At 42.1% G+C, this 21,210-nt stretch overlaps 1 protein-coding gene across 1 annotated transcript in view; it reads right to left on the bottom strand.

Moving 5' to 3' along the window:
- LOC128733537 (putative uncharacterized protein DDB_G0277255) overlaps positions 1-19,185 on the bottom strand; it is an 80,158-nt gene extending 60,973 nt beyond the window's left edge. Inside the window, exon 1 of the mRNA XM_053827189.1 lies at positions 18,719-19,185. Within this exon, the coding sequence (XP_053683164.1) occupies positions 18,719-18,739 (21 nt within the window). The 5' untranslated portion in view covers positions 18,740-19,185. The remainder of the gene's footprint in view (positions 1-18,718) is intronic.
- Positions 19,186-21,210: the final 2,025 nt, after the last annotated feature.

The raw sequence follows: 21,210 nt of genomic DNA on the forward strand, positions 1-21,210 counted from the left end.
TTTACTTTACTTTACTTTACTTTACTTTACTTTACTTTACTTTACTTTACTTTACTTTACTTTACTTTACTTTACTTTACTTTACTTTACTTTACTTTACTTTACTTTACTTTACTTTACTTTACTTTACTTTACTTTACTTTACTTTACTTTACTTTACTTTACTTTACTTTACTTTACTTTACTTTACTTTACTTTACTTTACTTTAATTTACTTTACTTATTCGGAAAGAGTAGATGTTACATGTGAAAAAAAGAAAAATTTACGAACTAAAATTCTTGATCTTAGACTAAAACAATTTATTTATTTATTTATTTATTTATTGATTTTATTCATCTGACTTGTGTCTTAATGAATTTGGGAATTTGGGAAGGTTGCATTAAACTTAACAAAGCAAACTTAAGATCTAACAGTCAAGCTTAAAAGTGTACAGGTTAAAATAACAAATATGCAATAGTCAGGACAATCAGGATAATACATCTAACAGTCTACGATGAAAACTAGCGTTACTAACTCCGAATTCAAAAAGGTAAAAAAATTCATTAAATACTGTGCACATAGAATAAAACGGAGAGTTACGTAGAAACTCGGATCTAGCTAAAGGAAGGCTGAAGAAGTCATCACGAGCTCTTAAGTGTCTAGATTGAACTTCAGCACCAAGTAGTTCCAAAAGATTAGAACAATCAATTTCGGACGAGATAATTTCAGCAGCAAAAACAGCTTTAGCGATTTTCCTCATATTTTCGAGCGAAGTAATACCAAGCAACCGACAGCGGGATTCATACGGCAGCAAGTGGTCAGGGTTGATCCAGCGTAGGTTTCTATGGGCAACACAAACTTCCACTGAATATTTTCGATGCGACAGCTTCAATTCATATGATACGAGGACCAAATTATAGCGGAAGATTCAAGATGGGATTCAACTAAAGCATAGTACAGCGACCGGAGGCAGAGGGGGTCATCCAACTCCTGAGCTATCTTAAATATAAATCCGAGTTGCCGATTAGCTTTATCGACCACTGATGCTTGTTGCTGTCTGAACGTAAGCTTCGAGTCTAGGTTCACTCCTAAATCCTTTACAACTTCTGTCCGCTCCATGGTATGATTTCCAATTGAATAGTCAAAGCTGTAAACTTTCCGGCTTCTTTTGCAATGAAAAGATATAACGACGCACTTCTTTACGCTAAGGGTCATCCTGTTTACTTTACACCATTCAGCAAAACGATGCAGACGGGCTTAAAGAACGTGGCAGTCAGTGAGATTTTCGATGGTGTTGTAAATTTTGAAATCATCAGCGTAAACTAGTTTACATTTACCATTATATAAATTCGCTGCATCGTTGAAGAACTAGGTAAACAAGATAAGTCCAAGGTTGCTGCCTTGTGGAACTCCGGAGCAGTTAGAAAATTCATGCGATAAGGCAGTACCAACTTTGACTTGTAGGGTTCTATTTTTAAGATAGGATTACAGCCATGCAAAAAGCTGCCAGGAAAAACCTAAATGTCTAAGCTTTTTAATAATCAATGCGTGGTAATGTCATGATCAATGCGATCAAAAGCAGCTTTTAGGTCCGTATAGATCGCATCTACCTGAAGACCGTTACTGATAGCTTCACTGCAGTGGGCAGTAAACTCCATTAAATTAGTTTTCACTGTATGACCAGGCTTGAACTTATGTTGCTGCAAAGAGATGCTGCAGTTGAACGTAATGACATCGCAGACAATTAACTCCAAAAGCTTAGATCCAGAACAAAGTGATGTAATTCCACGCTAGTTTTCAACCAACTGTGTCAGTCATTTTTTGAAGACAGGAAACATCACTGACTTTTTCCATTCAGAAGGAAAGGTAAAGTTTTGAAATGAAACAAAAGATGAGAAATCAGCTGACAAATAGGAAATATTGGTGCGGTGCAAAATTCGTGAGCTAGAGGAAGTTGCCTTGAGTCGAAAAGGTAAACTGCCTCAGTTTTGGAGCAAGACTGTAGCGAAACCCCCACAAACTGTTATTATTGATACAGAGTCACCTACAGATACACCTAAGTATATGAATATCCCCGCCGCCGATGTTTCACCACATCATAGTACATACGGATGTCTTAAGCGTCCAGCTCCAGCACAAAAAAGTTGAAATTTGAGTTGAACGATGTGTCACATCAACTACTACGCCTAAAGGAATGTGATTCAGCAGGCTTGCTAACGACAGAAGAATCCACAGAACTGCGCTGATTAACGACTAAGCAAGTTAAGTTGGAGAAGAATCTAAAGTCGAAAATTTCCGAACAGGAAAGACAGCAAAAACGGAGGGATCAGGTGAAGTCTTCGAAGCAAAAACTGATTAAATCTATATCAGAAGCAGATAGGGTTATGGACCCTTTTCGTCATACGTAAACACGATCCAGACTTTCCTGCGAGTTGCGAGTTGCCGTGCAGATGCCATTTAATTCCATTCTTTGCCATCTGAACATATTCGCTCTTATCTACTCTCTCATTCCGCGATTGCAATCGTCAAGGCACGAATATTGATTTACATTAGCCAGTTCGTGACTGCACATGTCGCCTGTTTGCAGCGTTATGTTATGCAGCTATCAAAAAACCAAACGATAATGGCTTTACTTTTCTTTTGACGTAGGACTACGTCTTACGGTAAGTTGTGCGATAAGGTGTCATTCCAAAAAATCGAAAAATACGAGCGTCACGAAAAATGATAGGTTTTGAGCGCTAATAGCTCAGCGGTTTTCCGATCGATTTTCAACATTCTTACACCAATCGATCGGAAAATCTTCTAAGAATTGACCCAAATGAAGAAAAGTATGGATTCTTGATGTTGAACTATTGAAAAATTGAAAATAATGAACGTATGTTTTACCATAATTCTCGCTTCGTGATTGGTTGGAAGATTCTTTACGATGATCTAAACCTATACCAATTTGATATCTGTGCTTGGGAAGTAGGCCAAAACAAGTGACAAAGTTTCCTCATTTCAACAAGATTTCTTAACACCGCGGTTAAACCTAGACCATTTTGATGTCCTTGCTTGGGAAGTATGCCAGAGAGAGTGACAAAGCCCCCTCGTGCCAACAGATTTGTTACGAACCGATTAAACCTAGTCCAATCTGATGTCTGTGTTAATGAAGTGTGCCAGAAAAAATGACAAAAGTTCATTGTCCCAACAGATCGCAAATTCTTTACTGCGAGACGATTAAACCACGGCGAATTTGATATCTGTGTTGGAAAAATGTGCTACAGCTGTAGTGTTCGGTTATAATACGACTATGTATGAATATGCATGCTTGCCGTTTCGTTAGAAGTGTAGTGAAAAGATGTGCTGTTGATTAAATAGGACTGAATTGGTAAAATCCCTTCAACGTGGGAAACCATGGATAATAAAATCAAAGGGGTTGTGTACAAGACACGACCGCATATATAGGTGACGCAGGACTACGTGAGTCTCTTTGTAGTGATAGTGGTATGTATTCATGCTTTTAATCATTTGATTCTTCATGTATACATGCTATATGCAACATACATACATGCTACATGCGTTGTATGTAACATTTATCAAAGTAGTAACATTGTATGCCCTTCTGGCATACAAAAAAAAAAAAAAACATTGCATACGTTCAATTCTCAAAAGATTGTGCATTTGAAAACAATTTAACAAAATCAAGAACACAAACTATTGCTTTCCAGCTACCTTACTAAAATTAAAGATTGTTTTTATTATCCATGGTTTCCCACGTTGAAGGGATTTTACCAATTCAGTCCTATTTAATCTACAGCACATCTTTCCACTACACTTCTAATGAAACGGCAAGCATGCGTATTCATACAGAGTCGTATTATAACCGAACACTACAGCTGTAGCACATTTTTCCAACACAGATATCAAGTTCGCCGTGGTTTAATCGTCTCGCAGTAAAGAATTTGCAATCTGTTGGGACAATGAACTTGTGTCATTTTTTCTGGCACACTTCCCTAACACAGACATCAAATTGGACTAGGTTTAATCGCGTTCGTAAGAAATCTGTTGGCACGAGGGGGCTTTGTTACTCTCTCTGGCGTACTTCCCAAGCAAGGACATCAAAATGGTCTAGTTTAAACGTGGTGTTAAGAAATCTTGTTGAAAGGAGGTAACTTGGTCACTGGTTTTGGCATACTTCCCAGGCACAGATATCAAATTAGTATAGGTTTAGATCATCGTAAAAATCTTCCAACCAATCACGAAGCGAGAATTCTGGTAAAACATAGGTTCATTTCCAATTTTTCAATAGTTTAACATCAAGAATCCAAACTTTTCTTCATTTGGGCCAATTCTTAGAAGATTTTCCAATCGATTGGTGTAAGAATATTGGAAATCGTTCGAGAAACCACTAAGCTATTAGCGTTCAAAACCTGACCACTTTTAGAGAAAGATTTTTTGGAATGACACCTTATATCAGCAACCTTCTTGAAAGACGTAGTCCTACGTCAAAATGTGTTTCAGCATTTATAGTATTTACTAGCTGACCCGACAAACTTCGTATTGCCACAAATTAACCTGTGTTGTACATAAATCATGAGTCTCGGATGATCTTTGTCACTATCTCGAGTTTTGCAAGCCCCCCAGTGGGCGGCGCTTCCGACGGCGGGTCACCGGCAACACTCGCGACCGGCTCGTCCTGAATGATCTAGTGTTACTATAGATAGTTTTTGAGGTCTTGTTATTGATTAATGTTTTATGGAAGAGTCTCGAATTTCTCGAGTTGGATTAGTTTTTGAGTTTCGCAAAAATTTCTGTTTTATTTGTATGAGAGTCCATATCCCCCTACCACAGGGGTGAGAGGTCTCTAACTATCATAAAATAAATTCAAGACTCAAAAATCTCCTACATGCTAAATTTGGTTCCATTTGCTTGATTAGTACTCAAATTATAAGGAAATTTGTATTTCATTTGTATGGGGGCCCACCCTCTTAAAAGGGAAAGGGGTCGTAATACACCACAGAAAAAAAATTCTGCCATCTAAAACTCTCACATGCCAAATTTGGTTCCATTTGCTTGATTAGTTCTAAAGTTATGAGCAAATTTGTATTTCGTTTGAATGGGAGCCCCCCCCCCTCCTAAAAAGGTAAGAAGTCCTAATTCATAATGGGAAAAATGGTTGCCTCCAAAAACACCCACATGCCAAATATGATTCCATTTGCTTGATTAGTTCTCGAATTATGAGGAAATTTGTATTTCATTTGTGTAGAAGCCCCCCCTCTTGAAGTGTGGAAGGATCCTAATTCACCGTAGAAAATATTTTTGCCTCCAAAAACCTCCACATGCCGAATTTGGTTCTATTTGCTTGATTAGTTCTCGAGTTATGGGGAAATTTGTATTTCATTTGTATTGGAGCCCCCCCTCCTAATGTGGGAAGAGGTCCTAATTCATCACAGAAAAAATGGTTGCCTCCAAAAACACCTACACGCCAAATTTGGTTCCATTTGCTGGATTAGTTCTCGAGTTATGAGGAAATTTGTATTTCGTTTGTATAGGACCCCCCCCTCCTAAAGTGGGGAGGGGTCCCAATTCATCATTGAAAAAAAAATTGTCTCCAAAAACACACATATGCCAAATTTGGTTCAATTCGCTTGATTAGTTCTCGAGTTATGAGGAAATTTGTATTTCATTTGTACAGGAGCCCCTCCTCTTAAAGTGGGGAGGGGTCCTAATTCACCATAGAAAATTTTCTTGCTCTCGAAAACCTTCACATGCCAAATTTGGTTGCATTTGCTTGATTAGTTCTCGAGTTATGAGGAAATTTGTATGGAAGCCCCCCCTCTTAAAGGGGAGAGGAGTTATAATTCCTCTTATAAAGAGGGGAGGGGTCTCAATTCACCATAGAATAAATTCTTGTCACCAAAAAAAACACCCACATGCCAAATGTTGTTCTATTTGCTTGATTAGTTCTCGAGTTATGAGGAAATTTGTATTTCATTTGTACAGGAGCCCCCCCTCTTAGAGTGGGGAGGGGTCCTAATTCACCGTAGAAAATTTTCTTGCCCTCGAAAACCTTCACATGCCAAATTTGGTTCCATTTGCTTGATTAGTTTTCGAGTTATGAGGAAATTTGTATTTCATTTGTATAGGAGCCCCCCCTCCTAAAGTGGGGAGAGGTTCTTATTCATCATAGAATAAATTCTTGCCTCCAAAAACACCTACATGCCAAATTTGGTTCCATTTGCTGGATTAGCTCTCGAGTTATAAGGAAATTTGTATTTCGTTTGTACAGGAGCCCCCCCTCTTAAAGTGAGGAGGGGTCCTAATTCAACATAGAAAATTTTCTTGCCCTCGAAAACTTTCACATGCCAAATTTGGTTCCATTTGCTTGATTAGTTCTCGAGTTATGAGGAAATTTGTATGGAAACCCCCCCTCTTAAAGGGGAGAGGAGTTACAATTCCCCTTATAAAGAGGGGAGGGGTCTCAAATTACCCTAGAATAAATTCTTGTCACCGAAAACACCCACATGCCAAATTTGGTTCTATTTGCTTGATTAGTTCTCGAGTTATGCAGAAATTTGTGTTTCATTTGTATGGGAGCCCCCCCTCTTAGTGGGGGGAGGGGTCTCTAACCATCACTAAAACCTTTCCTGGTCCCAAAAACCTCTACATGCAAATTTTCACGCCGATTGGTTCAGTAGTTTTTGATTCTATAAGGAACACAGGACAGACAGACAGACAGACAGACAGACAGACAGACAGACAGACAGACAGACAGACAGACAGACAGACAGACAGACAGACAGACAGACAGACAGACAGACAGACAGACAGACAGACAGACAGACAGACAGACAGACAGACAGACAGACAGACAGACAGACAGACAGACAGACAGACAGACAGACAGACAGACAGACAGACAGACAGACAGACAGACAGACAGACAGACAGACAGACAGACAGACAGACAGACAGACAGACAGACAGACAGACAGACAGACAGACAGACAGACAGACAGACAGACAGACAGACAGACAGACAGACAGACAGACAGACAGACAGACAGACAGACAGACAGACAGACAGACAGACAGACAGACAGACAGACAGACAGACAGACAGACAGACAGACAGACAGACAGACAGACAGACAGACAGACAGACAGACAGACAGACAGACAGACAGACAGACAGACAGACAGACAGACAGACAGACAGACAGACAGACAGACAGACAGACAGACAGACAGACAGACAGACAGACAGACAGACAGACAGACAGACAGACAGACAGACAGACAGACAGACAGACAGACAGACAGACAGACAGACAGACAGACAGACAGACAGACAGACAGACAGACAGACAGACAGACAGACAGACAGACAGACAGACAGACAGACAGACAGACAGACAGACAGACAGACAGACAGACAGACAGACAGACAGACAGACAGACAGACAGACAGACAGACAGACAGACAGACAGACAGACAGACAGACAGACAGACAGACAGACAGACAGACAGACAGACAGACAGACAGACAGACAGACAGACAGACAGACAGACAGACAGACAGACAGACAGACAGACAGACAGACAGACAGACAGACAGACAGACAGACAGACAGACAGACAGACAGACAGACAGACAGACAGACAGACAGACAGACAGACAGACAGACAGACAGACAGACAGACAGACAGACAGACAGACAGACAGACAGACAGACAGACAGACAGACAGACAGACAGACAGACAGACAGACAGACAGACAGACAGACAGACAGACAGACAGACAGACAGACAGACAGACAGACAGACAGACAGACAGACAGACAGACAGACAGACAGACAGACAGACAGACAGACAGACAGACAGACAGACAGACAGACAGACAGACAGACAGACAGACAGACAGACAGACAGACAGACAGACAGACAGACAGACAGACAGACAGACAGACAGACAGACAGACAGACAGACAGACAGACAGACAGACAGACAGACAGACAGACAGACAGACAGACAGACAGACAGACAGACAGACAGACAGACAGACAGACAGACAGACAGACAGACAGACAGACAGACAGACAGACAGACAGACAGACAGACAGACAGACAGACAGACAGACAGACAGACAGACAGACAGACAGACAGACAGACAGACAGACAGACAGACAGACAGACAGACAGACAGACAGACAGACAGACAGACAGACAGACAGACAGACAGACAGACAGACAGACAGACAGACAGACAGACAGACAGACAGACAGACAGACAGACAGACAGACAGACAGACAGACAGACAGACAGACAGACAGACAGACAGACAGACAGACAGACAGACAGACAGACAGACAGACAGACAGACAGACAGACAGACAGACAGACAGACAGACAGACAGACAGACAGACAGACAGACAGACAGACAGACAGACAGACAGACAGACAGACAGACAGACAGACAGACAGACAGACAGACAGACAGACAGACAGACAGACAGACAGACAGACAGACAGACAGACAGACAGACAGACAGACAGACAGACAGACAGACAGACAGACAGACAGACAGACAGACAGACAGACAGACAGACAGACAGACAGACAGACAGACAGACAGACAGACAGACAGACAGACAGACAGACAGACAGACAGACAGACAGACAGACAGACAGACAGACAGACAGACAGACAGACAGACAGACAGACAGACAGACAGACAGACAGACAGACAGACAGACAGACAGACAGACAGACAGACAGACAGACAGACAGACAGACAGACAGACAGACAGACAGACAGACAGACAGACAGACAGACAGACAGACAGACAGACAGACAGACAGACAGACAGACAGACAGACAGACAGACAGACAGACAGACAGACAGACAGACAGACAGACAGACAGACAGACAGACAGACAGACAGACAGACAGACAGACAGACAGACAGACAGACAGACAGACAGACAGACAGACAGACAGACAGACAGACAGACAGACAGACAGACAGACAGACAGACAGACAGACAGACAGACAGACAGACAGACAGACAGACAGACAGACAGACAGACAGACAGACAGACAGACAGACAGACAGACAGACAGACAGACAGACAGACAGACAGACAGACAGACAGACAGACAGACAGACAGACAGACAGACAGACAGACAGACAGACAGACAGACAGACAGACAGACAGACAGACAGACAGACAGACAGACAGACAGACAGACAGACAGACAGACAGACAGACAGACAGACAGACAGACAGACAGACAGACAGACAGACAGACAGACAGACAGACAGACAGACAGACAGACAGACAGACAGACAGACAGACAGACAGACAGACAGACAGACAGACAGACAGACAGACAGACAGACAGACAGACAGACAGACAGACAGACAGACAGACAGACAGACAGACAGACAGACAGACAGACAGACAGACAGACAGACAGACAGACAGACAGACAGACAGACAGACAGACAGACAGACAGACAGACAGACAGACAGACAGACAGACAGACAGACAGACAGACAGACAGACAGACAGACAGACAGACAGACAGACAGACAGACAGACAGACAGACAGACAGACAGACAGACAGACAGACAGACAGACAGACAGACAGACAGACAGACAGACAGACAGACAGACAGACAGACAGACAGACAGACAGACAGACAGACAGACAGACAGACAGACAGACAGACAGACAGACAGACAGACAGACAGACAGACAGACAGACAGACAGACAGACAGACAGACAGACAGACAGACAGACAGACAGACAGACAGACAGACAGACAGACAGACAGACAGACAGACAGACAGACAGACAGACAGACAGACAGACAGACAGACAGACAGACAGACAGACAGACAGACAGACAGACAGACAGACAGACAGACAGACAGACAGACAGACAGACAGACAGACAGACAGACAGACAGACAGACAGACAGACAGACAGACAGACAGACAGACAGACAGACAGACAGACAGACAGACAGACAGACAGACAGACAGACAGACAGACAGACAGACAGACAGACAGACAGACAGACAGACAGACAGACAGACAGACAGACAGACAGACAGACAGACAGACAGACAGACAGACAGACAGACAGACAGACAGACAGACAGACAGACAGACAGACAGACAGACAGACAGACAGACAGACAGACAGACAGACAGACAGACAGACAGACAGACAGACAGACAGACAGACAGACAGACAGACAGACAGACAGACAGACAGACAGACAGACAGACAGACAGACAGACAGACAGACAGACAGACAGACAGACAGACAGACAGACAGACAGACAGACAGACAGACAGACAGACAGACAGACAGACAGACAGACAGACAGACAGACAGACAGACAGACAGACAGACAGACAGACAGACAGACAGACAGACAGACAGACAGACAGACAGACAGACAGACAGACAGACAGACAGACAGACAGACAGACAGACAGACAGACAGACAGACAGACAGACAGACAGACAGACAGACAGACAGACAGACAGACAGACAGACAGACAGACAGACAGACAGACAGACAGACAGACAGACAGACAGACAGACAGACAGACAGACAGACAGACAGACAGACAGACAGACAGACAGACAGACAGACAGACAGACAGACAGACAGACAGACAGACAGACAGACAGACAGACAGACAGACAGACAGACAGACAGACAGACAGACAGACAGACAGACAGACAGACAGACAGACAGACAGACAGACAGACAGACAGACAGACAGACAGACAGACAGACAGACAGACAGACAGACAGACAGACAGACAGACAGACAGACAGACAGACAGACAGACAGACAGACAGACAGACAGACAGACAGACAGACAGACAGACAGACAGACAGACAGACAGACAGACAGACAGACAGACAGACAGACAGACAGACAGACAGACAGACAGACAGACAGACAGACAGACAGACAGACAGACAGACAGACAGACAGACAGACAGACAGACAGACAGACAGACAGACAGACAGACAGACAGACAGACAGACAGACAGACAGACAGACAGACAGACAGACAGACAGACAGACAGACAGACAGACAGACAGACAGACAGACAGACAGACAGACAGACAGACAGACAGACAGACAGACAGACAGACAGACAGACAGACAGACAGACAGACAGACAGACAGACAGACAGACAGACAGACAGACAGACAGACAGACAGACAGACAGACAGACAGACAGACAGACAGACAGACAGACAGACAGACAGACAGACAGACAGACAGACAGACAGACAGACAGACAGACAGACAGACAGACAGACAGACAGACAGACAGACAGACAGACAGACAGACAGACAGACAGACAGACAGACAGACAGACAGACAGACAGACAGACAGACAGACAGACAGACAGACAGACAGACAGACAGACAGACAGACAGACAGACAGACAGACAGACAGACAGACAGACAGACAGACAGACAGACAGACAGACAGACAGACAGACAGACAGACAGACAGACAGACAGACAGACAGACAGACAGACAGACAGACAGACAGACAGACAGACAGACAGACAGACAGACAGACAGACAGACAGACAGACAGACAGACAGACAGACAGACAGACAGACAGACAGACAGACAGACAGACAGACAGACAGACAGACAGACAGACAGACAGACAGACAGACAGACAGACAGACAGACAGACAGACAGACAGACAGACAGACAGACAGACAGACAGACAGACAGACAGACAGACAGACAGACAGACAGACAGACAGACAGACAGACAGACAGACAGACAGACAGACAGACAGACAGACAGACAGACAGACAGACAGACAGACAGACAGACAGACAGACAGACAGACAGACAGACAGACAGACAGACAGACAGACAGACAGACAGACAGACAGACAGACAGACAGACAGACAGACAGACAGACAGACAGACAGACAGACAGACAGACAGACAGACAGACAGACAGACAGACAGACAGACAGACAGACAGACAGACAGACAGACAGACAGACAGACAGACAGACAGACAGACAGACAGACAGACAGACAGACAGACAGACAGACAGACAGACAGACAGACAGACAGACAGACAGACAGACAGACAGACAGACAGACAGACAGACAGACAGACAGACAGACAGACAGACAGACAGACAGACAGACAGACAGACAGACAGACAGACAGACAGACAGACAGACAGACAGACAGACAGACAGACAGACAGACAGACAGACAGACAGACAGACAGACAGACAGACAGACAGACAGACAGACAGACAGACAGACAGACAGACAGACAGACAGACAGACAGACAGACAGACAGACAGACAGACAGACAGACAGACAGACAGACAGACAGACAGACAGACAGACAGACAGACAGACAGACAGACAGACAGACAGACAGACAGACAGACAGACAGACAGACAGACAGACAGACAGACAGACAGACAGACAGACAGACAGACAGACAGACAGACAGACAGACAGACAGACAGACAGACAGACAGACAGACAGACAGACAGACAGACAGACAGACAGACAGACAGACAGACAGACAGACAGACAGACAGACAGACAGACAGACAGACAGACAGACAGACAGACAGACAGACAGACAGACAGACAGACAGACAGACAGACAGACAGACAGACAGACAGACAGACAGACAGACAGACAGACAGACAGACAGACAGACAGACAGACAGACAGACAGACAGACAGACAGACAGACAGACAGACAGACAGACAGACAGACAGACAGACAGACAGACAGACAGACAGACAGACAGACAGACAGACAGACAGACAGACAGACAGACAGACAGACAGACAGACAGACAGACAGACAGACAGACAGACAGACAGACAGACAGACAGACAGACAGACAGACAGACAGACAGACAGACAGACAGACAGACAGACAGACAGACAGACAGACAGACAGACAGACAGACAGACAGACAGACAGACAGACAGACAGACAGACAGACAGACAGACAGACAGACAGACAGACAGACAGACAGACAGACAGACAGACAGACAGACAGACAGACAGACAGACAGACAGACAGACAGACAGACAGACAGACAGACAGACAGACAGACAGACAGACAGACAGACAGACAGACAGACAGACAGACAGACAGACAGACAGACAGACAGACAGACAGACAGACAGACAGACAGACAGACAGACAGACAGACAGACAGACAGACAGACAGACAGACAGACAGACAGACAGACAGACAGACAGACAGACAGACAGACAGACAGACAGACAGACAGACAGACAGACAGACAGACAGACAGACAGACAGACAGACAGACAGACAGACAGACAGACAGACAGACAGACAGACAGACAGACAGACAGACAGACAGACAGACAGACAGACAGACAGACAGACAGACAGACAGACAGACAGACAGACAGACAGACAGACAGACAGACAGACAGACAGACAGACAGACAGACAGACAGACAGACAGACAGACAGACAGAAATCCTTCTTTATAGGTATAGATAACTTGATTCGCATAAGCCCTACAATTTTAGTATGTTCAGTAACTTTACAGGACAAACGACTTTTCTGAAGACACAAAATTTCTAAAATCATTACTTAAAAAGTTAGACGTCAACGCCTTCTATGGGAATAAAAATATAATTACTTAAGATTTACAAAATGATGCAAAATTGTATAACAAATAATGTTGCTGAAGAAAATAAAGCTCTACGAAGCATATGAAAGAAGTTATGAGATTTTGTCCGAGCGCCGGGTCAATCTGCCCCACTGTAATGGCGTGGGGCCATGAATGTGTGAGGAAATATGACAAGGGGGGGGAGGGTAAATTTTAGTCAAAATTTGCGTGACGTACTAAATTAATGTCGCCTTGGTGCTTCAAAAAGTTCGTTGGCAATATTGGTGTCATGGAAGGAAGTATACCTGCTTTGTATCACGTGCATTGCTTTCTGCACAATAGCTATTCAATAGCTACATTTATAGGATCTAAAGTTTCAATAATTTCTTCGACCAATACCATCTCGTCATCTGTCCTTCAAGGTCGATCCTTTAAAGAGGTCACCTTCACCTGTTCTTTAAGGTCTATCGTCGCTTTTTGAACTGTAGTACCGAGCTCGTAAATCTTTCAAGCTTTGCAAACAAACTTTGCCATTTTGTCTTACAGTCAGAGATTAAACTCAGCTTTATGGCTTTATCCTTTTGTTTGTTTATTTGTTTGTTTGATCGTTGTTTCATCGTTTCTCACGGGTAATTTCTTAAAAATCTTGACATATTCACGAACGTTCTTCACGGTTGAGAAATGCTGCGCAATATCGCTACAAGATCCATGATCAGTATCGAATCAGTATTTTTACTGTCAGAAGATGCATCGTAATCTGGAGCTAAATAGTTGAACAAATAGCTTAACCAACGTTCTAAGAAGATTGGAAAGCTGTATAAATATACCTTCATCATTGTCGATAAGATGGACTGTATTTTACGACGGCTAATGGTGCAGAACACTTTTTACGGTAAGTTGAATTCCATGCGCCAGGCAAACTTGATGATCTACAGAAGTCAACTTCTCATTTTTTTCATAGTCAGTGCTCCATCAGTTGTGAGACCCATATTATCTTTGGATCTGACAACTTCGGGTCCAATATCTCTACGCATTACTTAGCAATCCGAAAATATCCTCCGGAAGGGGAAGTGGATTTTGATGAGGCTGCATAGCGGCATTTAGTTCTGTCGAATAGTCTTTGCAGATCCTAATTTGCCTTGCGTACTACCACAATCGGAGCGGCCCACTCCGTATAATCCATCGGCGAAATGGTATTCAATTGCTCGAGACGGTCGAGCTGTTGATTCACGGCATCTAGCACTGCATACGCAACCGAATGTTTTGGATAGATTTGCATGGTTCTCTCAGTACAAGGTTTACGTTAGTCTTTTTACTGAACATCTTCGGGAAGGTTTTCTTTAGGAGATTAGTAGACACTGGGGTATTGAAATTCACCCACAAGAGACAAAACACTTCCCGAGACTGTTTTCGCTTTCACTGTTACAGAAACTAACACTGGACTTCCAATCCAATCTTCCAGACTTCCAATCCAATTCGTCAAATCTCTGTTATGTCGGAGGCTGTATTACGTTTCAACTAAGTTTCACCTCCAGGATATGATACAGGAACAAATCTGTGTGTTTCCACACCGTATGCATTCACTGTTATAATTTTGCTGGATACTGTGTGCTTTCTCCTTCCCGATGCCCGATATCGTCACAATCAGAACACTTATGACTTTTGAACGTACAGTAGCAAGTGTAGTGAAAGGAGTCACAAAAACAACACGACGATTTGGGTTTGTTTTTGTAATCACTTGTATCGGTTTTGGTTGCCAGATTTTCTTGTTTCTTGAAATGACGTTTCACTGCATTGACTTGACCGAAACTAGAAGCAGTCACGATCACTGCGTTGTCGTGTCGAAAGTTGTCTAATCACTGACTTTTTTCCGCTAACTAGAATCTAGAATGTTCTAGTTCTAGAATGACGTCATGTTTTTCCCGATTTTGGAGAGGAGCCGCGTTCATCGCGTCGTTTTCAGAGTTGATTCCACAGATGTAAATCAGACATTTAAACTTTTTCGGTGAGCTTTTCTAGCTCGAACTGGACACAGGATTTATGCACCCGGCAGCCAAAGGCAATGTGATCCTCCGACGGATTTTTCGAAATTTGAACCCATCTGTACCGACGGCTGATGACGGACTTTTTCGTATCAAAAAGCCCATGCACTTTCTCCACTGTTTGGGCGAAAGTAAAATCATAGCGCGAATCCCAACTAGCGAAAGTTAGAATGCTTTCCGTCTCGCAATAAAACTCTTTGATGTTCCCCGCAAGAGAGTGCGGAATTTATTCGGGGTTGGGAGGTACTTGCACGTTTATTGATGACATTATAGTGCGAAGGAATTCCTGGTGCCGTTCTTCGCTCTGTTAAAATCGTTCTTCCGATCGCTGTTCATCCTGCTATTGCCGGATAAGGAGCTGGGTCAACTGCTGCTGAAACTGTGTCTACTGTTGCTACATCAAGCGTATCAGCTGTGCGAAAAGGTTATCTGTGGACTGTGTTGTTGTTCCGCGTTGTTGAGGATGTACGACCGCTGGTTGTTGCTGCTGTTGTGCGATGCTGTCCGGGATGTTGCTGGAACCGGTGGAAGTCTGAATCTTGGAGCTGCTGCTAGCCGTTTTCCTGGGGGGATGCCATCGCTTCCCTGCGTCTTTTGCGTGAGGGTGACGGAATTGTTGGGTTTTTTTCACGATCACTGACACTCGCGGAAACGAAAAAATAAAACCGACCCAATCGTCGCCACTTTTGTATTTGACGAGGTGTTCAGGTATATAAATAAATTATCCCTCAAAAGGAACGCGAGACACGTCTTTAAGTCTTTAATAGATAAATGTATATTATTTATTACTGATATCGCGTGTAACACTCTATTAGTTAAAAGCGAGTTTTTTAGCGTTGACAACTGTCACCAGACATACATATATGCACGTACCAGCATCATCCTAGTAACAGGAAACTATCACTAGAGAGTCCAGCGTCGTCGTACAGGTGGAGAAACTCAGACAGAATACTGTTGATATCGTGAATACTCTTGAATTGCTTTTCCATGCCGTATGTGCTAGAACCTTCGCATTTAATCGTTCTACAGCACTTTGTACACTTTGCTGTTCCACGATTCTTGATTCCTGGAAGAAATTAATACCATACTCAAGTCTCTGGAACTCCCTCTCTGACTCTAAAGTCTATGAATTGAAGTCCATAGTTCCCGATGACGTTTAAGTGTATCAATACCGAGTAGACGGCAACGATCAGGATATGATGGCAGGTAACTGGGTCGCGGCTAGAAAGCTCACGTAGTGCAAAACGGACGAATTTCAAGTCAATTGATACGGAAACCAGGCCAAATTGCAGTTTTCCAGTAATGGACTAACCAGACAGCAATAGAGAGCTTTTAGACGGTACAGTTCTTTAAAATAACGTGCGATTTTGGCGATATCAAAGCGGCGTTTCCCGAGAACGATACAGCTATTCCATTTCATCGTTCATCCAAGTGGCGTTTCTGTTTGTAGTTTTGTGTTTTAAAGACCCCAACTGCAACAAAGAACCCTTCTCTTCTCACAAAACTCATTGATATCTTTCTGTGCGTGTGCCATTAATTGCTATTATTGCACACCTTGTACGGCTGCAATTGTGTCACCCAGTTTAAAGTAAAATAAGTTATTAAAACAGTTAAAATAATTCTGTTAAATGTTATGTAATAGCACAGACAAAAGACACGTAACTCTTTGAGGAAGACAAAAAAATAATAAACACATAACAATCAATGGAATCATCTGTGATCGACGTTCCCAAATATTAACAAAAGTACAAGAGTTACAGGAGTACCCTTCAGTAAGTCAGATATTTTTGCAAACGACTCTCCTATTGTTTTGTTCGAAAGCGCTATTATGGTAAGTACGGAGACATTTTCAACCAAAACCAAATTTGAAATCACTGTTATAGCGTGCGAAGAGTGCAACAGTGAATATTATGGTTTGTCGGTTTCGTAAAGGTCGGAAAAGATATTAAATATGGAGACGTAATACTTAACATTTGTCGGATAACCAGATTGTTTTAAAAGTCGGAAGCATGTTAGGATTTTACGTAATTTTAAAACTTTTTGAATGAATTATGTAAAATAATTTTTAAGAATACCTAATATTATTAATTATTTATAAATTTTTGACAACAAACCGGTTTCAATGCTACGAAAAACACTAGAAAAGATGTGTTTTTTACCAAATGTTGACTGCTACAAAGAATAAAGAAATTTTTCTCTGGCAATGTTCGAACTTCAATGTTTCAGCGGTCTCTTTAAACAATATCTAATTGAGCTAATATACAGATTCATATTCGTACCAGTGTTTTCATACTAATATAACCATTTCTCTTTTCATCCTAGCATAGCTATAATATCCAAAACAAACTTATGCCGAAATGAGCAAACACACAATATAAATAATTAAGTTCTCTTGTGTTTTGCAAGCACTATCCTCCTAAAGCAAGACCGTGTCTCGGAAGAGTTCTGAAGTTTACGTTTTTGCCCGCAGTAAAAGTTTCTTTCACCCAGGATGTTAGCCCAAGAGGGTGGGTCAATGCCTGGCGTGAGAAAAACCACAGACGTCTGTCAATCGTATACCTTACGGCTACGTCTCTTCGGTTTTCAAAGAAACTTTGGTAAATAATCCTTGGCTGATAAAACAATATTTGGGCCGACCGAAATTCATTTCAGTCAACTTGATACGACGTAAAACAAAAACTTTTCACTTGGTGATACAGTTTTTCGTTTTTGATACCAGTTTCAATATACCACTTGCTATATATCTTCCATTACGCAAATTTTTTGCTACCGATAATTTTCAATTGCTTTTCTAAACTGTTAAACTTCAGCAAAATCGATTTTCACTACTAGTACCGAAACACACAAGGCTTCAATGAGATAGTTAGCACGCAACACAATTGCTCCTGTGCGCTAACCCTTTCCCATTACTGGACACTGTGCTAAACATTTCTGTATTCACTGTACTGCAATTTTCATTACCTGTTCACTGACCGTAGACATTTTCAAAGGTATTTTTCACGTTTAACCACCCTCGTAACCCGAGAATCCTTGAAAAATTTAGTTTTCAATTCTCGTTTTTCAGAATCGCACTATCTGTTTACACCAAAATAATGGACGGCAAGTAACTTCTTTTCAGTCCCGGATCGAGAAAATAACTTCCTTCATGATTAGGAAATGCTTCTATATCCTTAGATGTGCACTCGAGTAAAGGATAACATTTTTGCAAAATTTTCACCACCGCCTCTCAACGGCTATCATCACAGTATAATGTTCCTGTCGATCTCGCACAGTTCGTCAACATCATTGCCACAAAAGGTACAAAGGACAACTCTCTTCCGATCTCTCCGGTTCTCTAGGAAGCAGAGAGCGGGTGCCACTGATGGACGCGGATATGTATATGTGTGCACTGGTGTTGTCGGGTTTAATACGCAAGGATGAATGAACTGTCAGAATTCCGTTCCATAGTGTCCTTCCTGTTGTGTGCGACTTTCTATCTGCGCTGAGTACGAAGAACTGTGTTCGAAGGCCACACGTAATAAAGCGAAACAACCTCTGCACACTGTGAGGAATATGTTTATATTCTCTCTGTGGAGAGGAAAATGTTCGAAATAAAGACGAGAGTGGAGAGTGGCTGAAATTTGACAGTTCAGCCTCTTGATGTGATACGGCGATGCGGATCCATTTGGCTCTTTGCAAGACAGCTTGATGGAGAGTTGTTTCCGAATACGTTGTGTTTATGTAAAAATAGTAAGTAAATTTGGTTTCAGTCTTGCTGTCGATAACATTTGAGCAAATTATTTTATTTTTTTGTCGTTTTAGAAGCAAATACTTGACAGGTAAAGGACGGAACTAAAATTCGTAGAGGAACGTTTTTGATTCGCATCGACGGACCTGTTGTTTTGGTTTTTGTGCGAAACAAAGAGGGAGTGAAGTATTTTTGCTTTCTTTGACACTCATGCAATAATTTATTATAGGATTTTGTGTAAGTGTGAGCAGGCACCGATATCACTTTGACTTCGAAAGTTCGATGTTAAATGCGATGATAGTGCTAGGATCGATTCCACGTACGCCGCGTTGAGCATTTTTCGAAAATGATTTGGCGAAATGTTTCAATGCAAAATTTTCTTATTCGTATTCTTAATCACACTTTAGCTCTTTAAATACTTATATTACGAAGTTGTCTTAACTTGTATGGATCATCTGATTGTAAGTTTGATTTTTTGCAGTCATTATAATCAACAAATGTCGAAAGTTAAAAGATTCGTTAGTCTATAATACGTTAGCCAAACATGATAGGTAGTATAAGCATAATTTCAACCTTGGATATTTTCACCAATCGTTTACTTGAGATTTTTTTATAAAATTACGTATATTTTAAACCTCAATTAAAAAACTGCTTTTGACCGTGACGAGAAATTTTTATTCGTTAAATTAGGTAAATTATCTGTATTGATTAGTAGTCTAATTGCAACAGGGAAGTTGTATTAAGCTTTACTCAACATAAGCATCGTAACACTTACGGTTTCATTTCAGATGGACAACAGGAGGTGTTGTCTAACTAGGCTTTCAAGAATAAATATTAGAATTCACTGAAAATAAACTAGTATAAGCCGGGCTTCCATCAGATAATATAATTTTTCATCATAGCATCATCATCTTGGGAGAAATTTCAGCCAGACTATAAGTCTCTTTAGCAATTTAAATCGATTAAAATATAACCTATTCAACTAAACTTCTGAGCTATCTACCTTAAAGGTGAATGCATGAAACTATAATAAAACCAGCTAACATTAAGGTGCGTTTAGATTGGCAATATGTGGCATGCAACTTTTTTCAAACTGTTGCCAGATGTTTCCAAGCAAAATAGTAGCGTATAACAAATGTTCAGGTGGCAACAGAAGCAACATTGAGTAACAACTAGCAACATGTCGCATACTGAATGTTGCATGCCACATGTTGCTAAAAAATTGCCCAATTTAAACGCACCTTTAGTCAGTATTAACAGAGCCTAAAATCTTCAGGTATAAACATCTATAAGACTTGACAGCCGAGATTCGAACATATGACGACTGGTTTATTGGACCAATTTTGGTGCACCAATGATATAAATGTCATAGAATTAAAATAAGAAGTAAAGTTGCAAGATTTATAAGACCTGACCCTTCTTTATCACCCTAAGACTTCTTTGTCGATACCATAAGATCCTACTTTATCGACAGACTTCACAGACGGCTAATAGAGTACAGGGCAGTTACGAGGCTAGTGAAACAATGTCCTATAGTGTAAGGAAGCGTAGTTTAGTCCTTATACGCAAATGGTCAAATCTCAATCGTTACAGAATGATTAAACATTTCTAGTTTTCGGTTCTTGTTTAAAATTAGCTCTAGTTCAAAAACTATGTTAGCTATCTTAATTCTGTAATTCGACAACTGAGAAAATTTTGCACTGAAAGTTGGTCTAAAACCTCTGTT

This window comes from Sabethes cyaneus, chromosome 2, assembly GCF_943734655.1.
Source record: "Sabethes cyaneus chromosome 2, idSabCyanKW18_F2, whole genome shotgun sequence".
In the NCBI taxonomy this organism is placed as follows: domain Eukaryota; kingdom Metazoa; phylum Arthropoda; class Insecta; order Diptera; family Culicidae; genus Sabethes; species Sabethes cyaneus.